The sequence below is a fragment of the Harpia harpyja genome, chromosome 1 (assembly GCF_026419915.1).
Source record: "Harpia harpyja isolate bHarHar1 chromosome 1, bHarHar1 primary haplotype, whole genome shotgun sequence".
Taxonomy (NCBI): Eukaryota; Metazoa; Chordata; class Aves; order Accipitriformes; family Accipitridae; genus Harpia; species Harpia harpyja.
In genome coordinates, this window is record NC_068940.1 from 103,058,532 (window position 1) to 103,071,416 (window position 12,885).

Consider the following 12,885-nt stretch of genomic DNA (forward strand, 5'->3'; position numbering starts at 1 on the left):
TAAATTATATATAGGCTACAATACTTTTGCTTTCAAGCTATGTAGAATCTACCACGTCCTTTGGGGATTTCTTTCAGTGATTAGCCAGTCTTAAAATGCATGTCTTCTTCATATCCTGAATTTATGTAGCTCTTATCCCAACTACAAAACCTATTACAGCTTTTCCTGGAGGATTAAAGAGGCCTTTGTTTATGAAAAATATTTTCTACTTGTAGTTGTATAATTATATTTTTTAAAAATGGGGTTAGAAGTGATGTCCTAAAGCCAACTAGCTCACACTTTAGCCCAAACCAGCACCAACTCTACTGATGTAATTCCTGGATGATGTAATACCTACAATATTTTTTGCATAATACTGTCTTTAGTTCAGGCTTGATAAACATACACACAGAAAACAGAAAATTATCACTAATACTCATATTTTTAGCAGCCCTCAGTAAATGTATATTGGACTAGGAGATCTCCAGAGATCCCTTCCAACCACAACGATTCTGTGATACAAAGGGATCATTGTATTTTTTTTTCTCCTTAAAGTAATGAATTGTTGATCTAAAAGGTTGAAGAAACACTGTATTATATAAACTGCAGCGACTCTCCACAAGAAGTTCTTTGATGCACAAAAAAAGAGGAAAAACAATTTTTAAATTGCATAACAATGTAAAAAGCAAAGGTTCTCTGTCCATAAACAAATTCAATTTTAAATCAAATGTACAAAAGATGATGACTGCCCTTGAAGACACAATATTAACTTCAATAAATGAATGATCCATTTGTGATTATGGATAATGAAATGATGATTAGGGCTTAAGAATGAAATTATTATTTCATTTTATCAAAGAAGAACACAAAAATAATATAAGAATTTCAATATCTTTAAGAGAAAACAAGAAATTACTTTAAAGTATGTGTGAAAATAACTGTGTTATGAAGTCATCAACCTCTTAATGGACTAATGCATACTGAAATGTAGTAAGGCACTTTGCTCAGTATTTACTTACAGAGAAAACTTGACACTGCCTCATTCTTCTCCAGCCCAGAATCCAATAAAATTATGTACTTTATGCATTACAGCATCTGAAACACTTTCACAATTATCATTAGCCTGAAGCCAGTACACAACTAAACTGAACAAAAAAAGCCTTAATTTCACCTTTGAAAAAAAATGAAATTTATTAAACAATAAATGCATTTCACATTTGTCTTAGGAGATGCCTTAAATCATATGCTTCTCACTGCCGTAACAAGATAAAATAGTTCAAATACCACAGTTAAGGACGGACTTTGGTCAAGGCAGATCTCATTTAAGAATCATACCCTCCACTTGCAATTGTGATGAGGACACTGTGCATTCAGCAATGCTAGAAAATGTGATCTGTATCAAAATAAGCAAAGTTTAAATTAGCAGAAGTAAATGGCCATTATGTCTTCTACTTATTTTTGCAGCCAGCATCGAACAAGAATGTGAATACCTGATCTTCATCTCCTTATCCCTTTACACATTTTTTTCTCTCACAGTAGGGCTGGGGTTTTTTTCCACTAATTAACTATTAGCACCTTCACTGTTCTACCACAGTGAATTAACCAGCATAACAAAAAGGTGTGCCAAGAAGACAGTCCTGTACACAACTTCATACAGATCCTCACCCAGAACTTGGTAACTGCTGCAGCTGAACACTTTTTGCATTAATGGTTAAAGTACCAAAGAGATATTTGGGACAGGGGAGCATCTCTGGAAGACAGTATTAAATTTCATACTCTTATACAATCATTTTCAGGAATCCTTTTTCATTAGACAAAATAATACCATCTTCCCTGGTTCTCTGGGGAAGGTAGTTGAGCCTTTGCAGATTACCTCAGTCGGGCAGACTCAACAAGGTGCGAGACACAATCTCGCTTTTAAGCATTTGTCCCCCACCACAGACCCTTAAAAAGAAGGCGGTGGACCGGGGACTGAAAGGGCGTGCGTAAAGCCCTCCAGCACCTCACCTCAGGGCTGGCACCCAGCACCAGCCTTGCCTGAACGCCTCAGCCCTGAGCCGAGCCCTCCAGAGGGGCCAAGTGACCTCACCCCACAGGCCTGCCCGCCCTCCCGGGGGGAAAACACGGCAAGAAAGGACGGAGACACCCCGTGAGCGGCAATACGAGCACGGAGATAACCCCACCACTTTCCTGATAAAGGCTGTCGATAACTTGCCCTGAGGAGAACATGGCGGCTAGCCCCGCCCCTCCTCTGGCCCCGCCCCTCCGGCCGTTCCCCTAGCAGCGCCTCGGGCGGTGACCGCCCCCGCCTCCACCTCGCTGCGCGGGCTCGGAGCGGAGAAGGGGCGGGATTTCCGGGCCGGCTCTCCCTCAACGGAAATGACATCAGAGTGTCAACATGCAAGATGGCGGCGCATCATCGGCAGAACACGGCGGGGCGGCGGAAAGTCCAGGTGAGGGCGAGGCAGGGCCCGGTGGGGGCTGGACCGGGGGGGGGGGGGCCGCGGCGTGGCGGGGCTCTGGCACGGCCCGGCCCGGCAGGAGGAGGAAGAGGAGGAGGAGGAAGGCGAGGCGGAGCGCGGCCCGGGAGAGGGGTGGGGTCAGCGGGCGGGGGCGGCGGGCAGGTGGCGGGCAGCGGCGGGAGGGCAGGGAGGGCCCCCCCTCGGGGACCCTGCCGCCCCTCGGGGACCCTGCCGCCCGGCCCTGAGGGGCTGTGGCAGCGGCTGCTCTCAGCTGGGGGCGGGGGGGGAAGGGATTGGGGGTTTCCATGGCGACGCAGTCGCCTCCTTCCCTTTCCCAACAGCCCTGAGGCGAAGGGGAGATGCTCCCCCCACACACACACACACCCCCGCAATGGCGCTCCCCCACCTCCGCTAACGTCCGTGGGGAGGGGGCGAGTCGCTGCCCTCGGCACCGCGGCCTGGCGGGCCGAAGGGGACGAGGTGCTGGTCGCTGCCGAACGGGGTCAGGTTCCCCAGGGCGGGGAAGGCAAAGCTGAAACCACCCCGCCAGCCTGCCCTTTCCAGCTCCGGTCAGCGTTTCTTAAAAGAAAGACCGTGGCCTAGGCAGTCTGGTGGGTGTAAACTTTCTCAGCTCACTGAGAGACCATCAGATCTCGTGGTGTGGGCTCCTAGGTAGCCACGAGTGCACTGTTGTAGCCTTGGTGGAGACTGGAATTACTGAAGTGTGTGTGAAAAGTCAATAGTCTTTAACAGTAAAAGTCATGAAAATGATTTTATTATGGTCCTCAACTTTTTTGTTCTTGTTTGTGATACCACCGGCACTTTAAACATTTTTACAGCTTTCACTATGGAAAAGATTTAATGCTTTATCAATGTGCAAAGCTGCCTACCTCTACTGGCAAGTGCAAGTTTCAGCTGTATCTATCCACTGTGATCAAAAGAAATATTGATTAAGCCTGAAATAGCATCAGGATCCTTCCAAACAGAGCTGCATTTGGTTTTGGAACACATCTTTTGCGTTTTATCACATAGAGGAAATGTGGACTTCTTTACAGCGTTTAGTGGTTTTCAGGGTGAAGGTGAACACTCAATCAATACTGTAGAAAGAATTCCTTTGCCCTGCCAAAAAACCTCTCAGACATTCTTTAAAATACAAAGAAACCAAAATATAATACCCCTTTATTGACTTCATTGCCTGTGCCATAAACAGGTTTTTGCAGGTTGCTCTCCTAAGGAAGGGGATTTTATGGTAACTAGATATTTCTTTGATGTAGTCCTATTTCTGTATGAAGTATTATTTCCCTGACAGCAACATGCATCAAAGAGTACATTGTTTCCTTTTTACTACTACATGCATTTTCCAAACATTACTTACCTCAAAAGCTTGTATTTACAGGTGGTTTTGTGCTCTTTTGTGATGTCTTCTTTTCTGCTTTCATTGTGTTACGTAATTTTTTTTTTTCACTTCATGTACTGCTACACTGACCTGTGTCTCAGCCAGTACATTGTAAGCCTAGATCTGCCGAGAATAACTTTGGTTATATTATAAGCATATATAAAGCCTTGAGTAGAAGCTAGGTATTTTCTTGTGTTCTTATGATTCAACCTACTTGGTTAGAAACAGGATTTTGTTCATGTAATGGAATTCTAAGTGGCTGTTGTATCCATCAGCTGCTGATGGAAAGCTGAAACCACTAATGATTTATTTTTCTTCCCAATGGCTGAGCATTTAGGGTGCTGCTACATCAAGCTTTTGAAAGAGAGAGAGGGCAAGAAAATTCTCCCAAACCTATGAGGCTAGGGGAAGAAGCTTTTTAAAAAAATACCTCTTGGGCATGGAGGAACTTGATTCCTTACATGGCAGGAGAGCTGGTTGAAGTTTATGGAAATAGGAACTATTATTATGTTGGATGCACCTGTTTTACTGGTAAGCAGAACCATCCAAAATAGTCAGTTTAGGGTGCTTCTGCATATAATTGTATGTTTATAAGGGTTTAATCAGAATAGATGATTTAGGCCTCAAAATAAATTCCATGCCTAAAAAAAAGGTAGGAAGTTTAATTACTTAAATGTCAGTCAGGCATGTGAAATGTCCAGCAGCAGGCTATTGGTGTTTCTTAAGCTTAACTGTGCGTGCCTGAAGGTTGCAATAGTAAGGTTATCTGATCTGTGAAGGGAATGGAGATGCAGAGGTGTGTCAGACACTGCTGTGTGATGAGAAACAGTTGGCCATATGCTGTAGGTTTCAGATATGTTACTGGGAATTAAGTCAAGATGAAGCCACTTTTCAGCAGGTGGCTTAAAGTAGCTGCCCTTGAGGGGCTTCATTGTAACTGCTCTCCCAAACTTGCTGCCTGGCCAGAATAAGTTCACCCCCACACTCAAAAACCTATTGACAGAGCATGGGAATTTTGCCCTAAGTGATCTGGATCAGCATCTTTGTTATGAAATTATTGAATTTGTCTTTAAGTCTTGTACAGAATAAGAAGATCTTTTTGCACTAATTTTGTCATCTTTATGCACTAATACTGCATTATGACATTAAGTAGAAAGTGAAACAAAAACCCCTTTACGTTTAGAAAATACTTCAGCTACTGACTTTTTAATAGTACCATTTATTAAAAGTGCACTAGATTTTGTATGCTGTAACTTATTAGATTTTATAGATATATTAATTTTATATTTTATATATGATAACTATATAAATTATATTTATAAATTATTTTTCATATAATACTTAAGCAAACGAATAGCCAGTAAAGTTGATTCCATTGTAAAAGGATAAATTTAACTTCTTTAATGCCTTCCATTACTTTTATTCTATAGAGCCTGTAGCGCCTGATTGAAAATTCAAAAATCAATATGTTCTTAATTTTAAAACTTATTTTAAGGGCTATATCTGCCCTACCAAGACACTAAGGCAATAGATTTTATTTTTTTTTTCTTGGTGGTTGACTGCTGCTTCTCTCATTTTTTGATGCAATTCATGTCAGTTCTCATGGAATCCTTCCAGTGATTTTGAGAAATACCAGATTTTTAATTGCTCACAATAGCATTTGTGTCTTTGAATGTTTTCTGTACTTACAAACAAGGTATGAGTGCTGTCAGAGCTCGGCTGTTCGCTGCTTCCTCCACTGTGATGGTGTGGTGGTATTTTTAAAAGCAGATTCTACCTATCTATTAAGACAAAATCTGTTATAAGACATGTTAATGTAACAAGGGTAACAAGATTTCGGATCAGCTGATACAGTCATCCATGAAGGAAACACATTGTAGATCCTGTAAGAAATTTGCTTGGCTTTGTGTGCTGAAACGTATCTGTTGACAGTAGCTTTATCTCTGGAGCTCTTAGTCATTAAAATGATTAGTCCTGAACCATTTAGGGTACTGAATCCCATAAATTCTTTATAATGAGGGTGCATCACCTTGTAATGTTTGTGCACTGCTGCAGTGAAAGATTCTTATTGGTTATGGGAGTTTATAAAAGCTAGAGCAGTATAAATATAAAAGGCCCTGGTCATTATTAAAATATTTCTTATCCCACAAATCTTGCCGCTCCCAGACCATGATCGCAATAAAACGACTATGATCTATATCATAGTCATTATTATCTTTGTGGTTTGCAAGTGACTTTGTGAATCAATGCAATGAACAAAGCAGTAATGTGCTCTTCGTCTGCCCTGTTTGAAGTGAATGCCAGTTGGTGCTTAGAATCATAACTTGCTGGTGACCTTCACAGTCCTCTCCAGGCAGAACAAGGTACCTTATCTAGAGCAATAAAGATGTGTATGCTGTGGGTCAGAGTTGAATTTTGTCACAGCAATTTCTTCTCAGCCAAAAGCCTGTTGCTTTTACGTTGTTCAGATATATGGGTGCACGTGCATACTTGAATATATACTATATTTTTTTATTTGTTTGTATAGTTACTATATTTACCAATAGTTCTTACACTTCTATGCTCAGTGACGCTCAAATTTAAAAAAACCCAAACAAATTAAAAAAACACTTTCTGACCTTTTTTCCCCAAAATAAGAATATAATGTAGAACCACATGTGGATTATTAGCAATCTTCCTTTGTTCATCTTAATGAACTTTTCAGTTGAGTGAACTTGCCTGCTGTCTGCCACTCTTACACAAGTGTCAAGTCTTTTAAATCAAGTTGCTGTTGCTTTTATTGATCTGGTTTAAGTTCCCTGTGTTGAGAGGCATTTTAATACCCTTTCAACAGATTTTGTGGAACCCCTAATTTGTCCCTCTGTGTTAATTTATAATTAATGTATTTGAATACAAGTCTGGATGCTTATACCTCTCTTTCTGAAAGGTTCCATGTGATGCACAGCAAATGTCTTGTGAGGTTATTTTTAGTTCAGCCACATACTCCATGTGTCTTGTTCTAGTTTTTTTAATATATAAGATATTTATTTCAGTCTCAATGACTGGTTTGCAAGAGTGGACCATTTAACATTTTTTGGTTTGGATGAGAAAGGAAATTTATTAAGTATTTCCATTGTAAGCAACTGACAGTACCTAGCATGTCATTAGGCATCCAATAAGAGTTGGAGGGTCCATTTTTGCGCCATAGTCATTATTTTCAATTCATGCTCTCTTCATGAAAAGTGGTGTGTCTTGTCCTTACCTAACTGCTCAAATAGCAGTGTTCATTTGAAATGTTGGGTTGTATTCAATAAACTTGCTGACCACAAAATCATCTTCTTTCATCTTAATTTTCTCCCCTTGTGCTTTTAGTATTAGAAGTAAAAAAAGAATTTTAAGGAGCACATGGATTAGAATCACCTTTATCATTGAAAAATGGCTGTCGCAGTTTTTTTCCCATGACATGCAGAAAATGATCATTACCTATTCTTCATACAATAGGGATTTCTTTTCCTTCTTACTCTTATATCTTAAATATTTAAGACCGTTTATCAGAAAAGGTATACTATTCCTTCTGTGGATGGAAAATAAAACTTTGTAGAATTATAAGTCTGAGGAGAGACAAGAGTAACTAGTTGAATTCTATGAACAGTAGCAGCCGCTGCTGGGTAATTTTGTAAATGTCAAGCTTTTTTTGTTGTTTTGCCATCTATTTTTCCATCTAAGCTTAAATGTATTTACACACACAAAAAAAGAAACAGTAAGAAATGAGATTTTAATCTTTTTTTAATTCAGTTGTTACAGCAGAGTTACTTTGTCAAGTTTCTCACAGGGAGGAAGAAGGATGATGTTATATTTAATGCTGAACTGGCACTGAGCTCTAGCATTCGCTCTTAGATGTACCACAGACTCATTAACCCTGAAACAATGTAATTCCTTTCTCTGTCTTAGTTCTCTTAAAATATAAACAATACTTGCCAAGAGGTGTTTGACTAAATTCATGTGTGGAAGTTATTAAAAGGAATAAAGGGCAAATTAAATTTGACCTTTATTTGAATATTTCCGTATTGGTGGTAGTGGGAAATGGTTGTCAGTCTTCCCTGGGCATGTCTGAACGATGGAAAAACAGCAACCAGTTGAGCTGACAGCCACAGTTTCAAGATCTTCTAGACAAAAATTTAATAGTTATGCAAATTCCATTATAGAAGGAAGTTAAAATTATTTTACTACATCTAATCTCTATAAGCTTTTTTCACTGCTAGTTTCTGTGTTAAGAACAATATTTAGTTCTTTATTTTAGCAAGAAAATATTTTATCCATTGCATTTTAAGAAATTACAAAACTACTTTAATTCTGTCAAGATTAAAATAGAAATATGACTCTCAATTTTCACAGTCCCATGAAAGGATCAATCATATATCAAAAGTACCTTATTTACTACAGTAAGCCACCATTTGCTTTTTTGCATTTTTAAATTAGTTATTTATGGCTGTTCTTTACTTGAACTCCTGTAAATTAAAAAAGTAACATTATTATGAGCAAAAAGCTCCTTAAAATGCTTGGGTGGCTAACATAGTTTGACAGTCTTATTTATGAGTGGAATAAAGAGCTCTATGTTACACCTGAAAATATAACAAATATGGGAAGTGACTGACAGAAGAGTAACCAATCCAAAAATTGAGGATTTGTCAAAAAATATCCTGCTAACAGTTTGGAGAAGCAACAGCTGAAAGGCCTCTGCTGATCTTGAGTCTGATACTATATTTCAGGAAGAGATTGTTCTCCCTAATAACTAACATCAAATTTGATCTACTGACCTTTAGGTTTTGAATTCCTTTGTGTCCTATCTGCTCATACTTAGTATTTTTAACTGAATATTTTCATTGGCTTTATTCAAAGAGTTTGAAAGCAGTATGAATTTGATGGCCATCCCTTTGCCTTATGTTTTGTATCGTGTTAAACCTTGACTTCGTTTGTAGCGTTCTTTTACTCAAGTAGTCTGTGCAGGTCTTCTAGCAATGTAGACATGATATGATCAAGCCCCGGTGAGGAGTTTCACATATATCTGGCATTCTGCATTACACACAAAAAATACTTCAAGTATTTGAAGTGTTTTAACATAACACTGTTACTGTGGTTGATGGTGTCTTCTCTCAGTAATGTCTCTGAAGCTGTGTGTAGGTGGAGACTTGAGCATGGATAGCAAGAATATTATGGATGAGTCTGGAATAGGTGAGAGAAGCTGAGAGTTTTGGTAATTCAGACACAGTCTGAAATTGGGAGGAAGAGCTGTGACTCTACAAGGACTGTAAGTGGCTAACAAAGACTATGAGCAAGAAGTGTTTTAAGAGCATTGGGACATAACATAATAAATGTAGTAAAGGACTTGTGGAATGGTAATGGAGAGTATCAAGGCAGAAGGATTCAGGAGGCTCTTAATTTTGATCCTCCTGTGTTGGTCTATAGAGCTGTTGCAGCTGTTTCTAAAACGGAGAATAGGACTGGATGCGTGCTTTCTAGAAGCATCAGTTCTCTTACTGTGCTGCACTGGGATGGGATAATGCAGTTGAGGTGTTGCCCACATTAACCAAATGGACCTGTCAGTTGTTGAGCTATAGAATCTGGGATGCTGTAAAATACTTCTTCAGTGATAAGGACCACTGAACATTTGTTTAATTTGTTGGGTTTATTTTGTGTAACTGAGATCTGATCTGGAAAACATTTTCTTTATACTGCTATAATGCAGTTATTGGAGTGGAAAATTGCTTTCAGATCTTTAGCCCAAGACTACTCCTTTGAAAGTGTTTTCAAAACACTGGTACTTATGTATCCCAATGAATGATTCCTGCTGTGGGCAGATTGGATTATACCAAGCCTAAAATTTTACCTTGTTGTTCTGATTATATTTTACAGAATCTGTGCAGAGGCATACCTGGCAGCTTCCTCTCCTTTTCTCTAAGTGTGAGGGCTTTCCTCATAGTAATGCATAAACTCTGTGTAAACCCTGTCATCAGGAGAGATGCAGTACAGTGTGAATGGAGTAGCTCTGAAGAAATTGCAGTGCCTTATAATTCTGTTTACTGAACAGTAATAATGGAGAGTGCTATAGCCCTTGCAGTATGTATCCTTAAATCTGCTTTTAGTATTTCTGAACGATACAATGAAATAACCTATACACACAGTATTGTCAAATACGGAAGTAAAGAAACTAAAGGAATCATTTATCTGAAAGAGCAGTAAATATGTGTGCTTCTTATTAGAAAGTAGGTAGCTTTTAAAAAATTGGTTTCAAAATAATAGCGACACCTGAAATAGCTAGAATTTGGACCTGCAGTCTTTCAGTGATTTGTAATCCTTAGTGACCCTATCCTCTCCCTTGTGAGTCTGGGAAATACCGTCATCCTGGCTACAGAAGCTATGAAACCTACTTAGGAAGTGAGACACAAACTTGGTGTGTTCTCTAAGATCACCCAGAATATCTGCACAGAGCAGCAAATTGAAATAAGGATTCTCTTGGCCTGAGCTTGAGTCGTAATGATTAAATAGTCCTTTGGGCTCCAGTTCTAGCACTGCTGATATCTTCTCTATGATTCTTCCCCATTTTCAGGGGAGGTGAATGACTGAGATGGTGTTGGTAACTCTCAAACTGACAGACTCATTTAATGCTTGTAAAGCTCTTAACATTTTCTACCTGAGAACCTCACAAAGATGAAATTAGATGTTAGGATTTTATGGCCAAGTCAATATCTTAATACCGTAATTGGATTTTTGTAAATGTGTTTTAGGTCTCCTATGTGATTAGAGATGAAGTGGAGAAGTATAACCGAAATGGGGTAAACGCACTTCAGCTGGATCCAGCATTAAATAGACTCTTCACAGCAGGCCGAGACTCTATTATAAGGATATGGAGTGTCAATCAGCACAAGGTAAGCCATGAGAGGTTTCCTATGTCTTAACCTGCTTTTTTCCAAGTTATCATGCTAGTAAGCTGCCTACAGGTATACATCTGATACTGTTTTAACAGCTGCCAATTATTATGATAGGAAAATCATTTTGATATTGCTCGTACTGTGATATCTTACATGGCTGTATAGTTCTTTCACAAAAAGATTCTGGAATAGTGACTTCAAGTAACTCTGTATTAGGCAACTTTTGATCCATTTGAAGGTGGAAGAAAATATCGCAACAGGATCTGATAGTCACAATCTTTTCCATTTGTGATGAGATGTTATAAAATTTTGTTTTTTTAATTTGCAGCAAGACCCTTATATAGCATCTATGGAACATCACACAGATTGGGTAAATGACATTGTGCTCTGCTGCAATGGTAAAACATGTAAGTACTTAAATGTTTGAAAACTACAGTATTCAGAAATTGTGTATAAGAGTGTATTATCTGCTGCTTTAACTATTTTCCATCTTAGCATGTAAAATTAATTTGTCATGTGTGTTGTAAATTTGAGAAATAGTGTAAGCAGATGTTTTAATGGAAATCTAGATGTGTATATAAATGATTCTTTTAATCTTTTTGAAAAGCAAGTTGGAGTAGTACAAATACGCTTTAAAGTCATATATAAGCCATTAAAGTTTACTCTTTATTCTTTCCAATTTAGTGATATCTGCTTCTTCAGATACTACTGTTAAAGTGTGGAATGCACATAAGGGATTTTGCATGTCAACACTAAGGACACATAAGGTGAAAAACATTATCTGGAAATACTGTATGTTATCACTGACAGTCTTTTAAATATGAAGATGTAGACTTCAAATGGATAATGTTGATTCATGTTGTTATATTTACTTTATTGTAGGATTACGTGAAAGCCTTAGCATATGCAAAAGATAAAGAACTGGTAGCATCTGCCGGGCTGGACAGACAGATATTTCTCTGGGATGTAAATACTCTAACAGCACTGACTGCCTCAAATAACACCGTAACAAGTAGGTACCTAGGGAGGGGAGGCAAATGCAATGCATTTTGTTGAGTAGCATAATCTGAGAGATCAATTTAAAACTATAGATACCTGTTTCTGTGTGTACATTAAAAATGTGAAAGAAATTTTAAGGTGGTTTTAGTATGAAATCAGTCCACTTATTGTGTTATATTATAGCTGAAAACCTAGAGCAGCCAACAGTCATGGCATTTAGAATAGGTCTCTCAATATTTTCTCCTGAAATGCAATGTGCTGGTATTCTCTGAAACTTGACAGAGCTTTAGCTTGAGAAGCTTTTTGCTCCTCAACTAACCCATTATAGAAATTTTCCCTTGGGTTACTTGTCAGTTCATTTTCTGTGTATTATAATTTGGGTTTGGTTTTTTGTTTATATAGATGCTGCAAAAAAATGCAGTACGGCTCCTAAAGCAGAGGACTTGATACATTTATCAAATCTATCTGTCAGAAGAATGAAGTTACTAGATAAATTAGATTCAAACACATGCAAAGTAATACTAAGCACTAATTACATGTAAGGATAGCATAATAGTGAGATCTAGCTCACTAGATACTAGAAGGCATGGGGAAACTCCATACTTTCTACTTATCAGGGTTAATCCTTAATGTCATCATCTTTTAGGAAGTGATCTGCCCTGCTTCTCTGTCCCAATAAAGGCATTATAGTAAACTACAAGATCTTTCCCCAACAGAGCAATTCCAACACCACTTTCTTAGAATAGTCAGGATAGAGCTGATTAAGTTTCTCTTCTGGGAAGTATGACACCAGTCTTCAAGTTCACTTAGATTTGATTGCTGGAGTGAATAACGTAAATCTGGGTCATCAGCATCCTAGTTTGTATTGGCTATTTTACAGTATGTTTTTTCAGAAAGAGGTCTAGTTTGACCACTGTGTTTTGCTGCTTGTAGGTAGGTTGGAAAAGTAGTGTTCAAAGTGACTGATCTCTTTCATTTTATACTTAATGTTTGATACATGTTTAAGCAGTAGCAGAGTCTCAGATGTACGTATTGGGAAAGAACATACCATCTTGCTACACTGCCACACTTGAATTTTCTAAATAAGACTACTTGCTTCCTCATTCATAGGTTAGGAATGACTCAAGAAAAATCTGCAAAA

The 12,885-nt window shown here is 38.5% G+C and overlaps 1 protein-coding gene across 1 annotated transcript in view; it reads left to right on the plus strand.

Moving 5' to 3' along the window:
- The first annotated feature begins 2,343 nt into the window (after positions 1-2,343).
- WDR48 (WD repeat domain 48) overlaps positions 2,344-12,885 on the plus strand; it is a 29,647-nt gene continuing 19,105 nt past the window's right edge. The window contains exons 1-5 of the mRNA XM_052807573.1: positions 2,344-2,432; positions 10,602-10,742; positions 11,074-11,152; positions 11,430-11,512; positions 11,628-11,757. Coding sequence (XP_052663533.1) covers positions 2,385-2,432; positions 10,602-10,742; positions 11,074-11,152; positions 11,430-11,512; positions 11,628-11,757 — 481 coding nt within the window. The 5' untranslated portion in view covers positions 2,344-2,384. The remainder of the gene's footprint in view (positions 2,433-10,601; positions 10,743-11,073; positions 11,153-11,429; positions 11,513-11,627; positions 11,758-12,885) is intronic.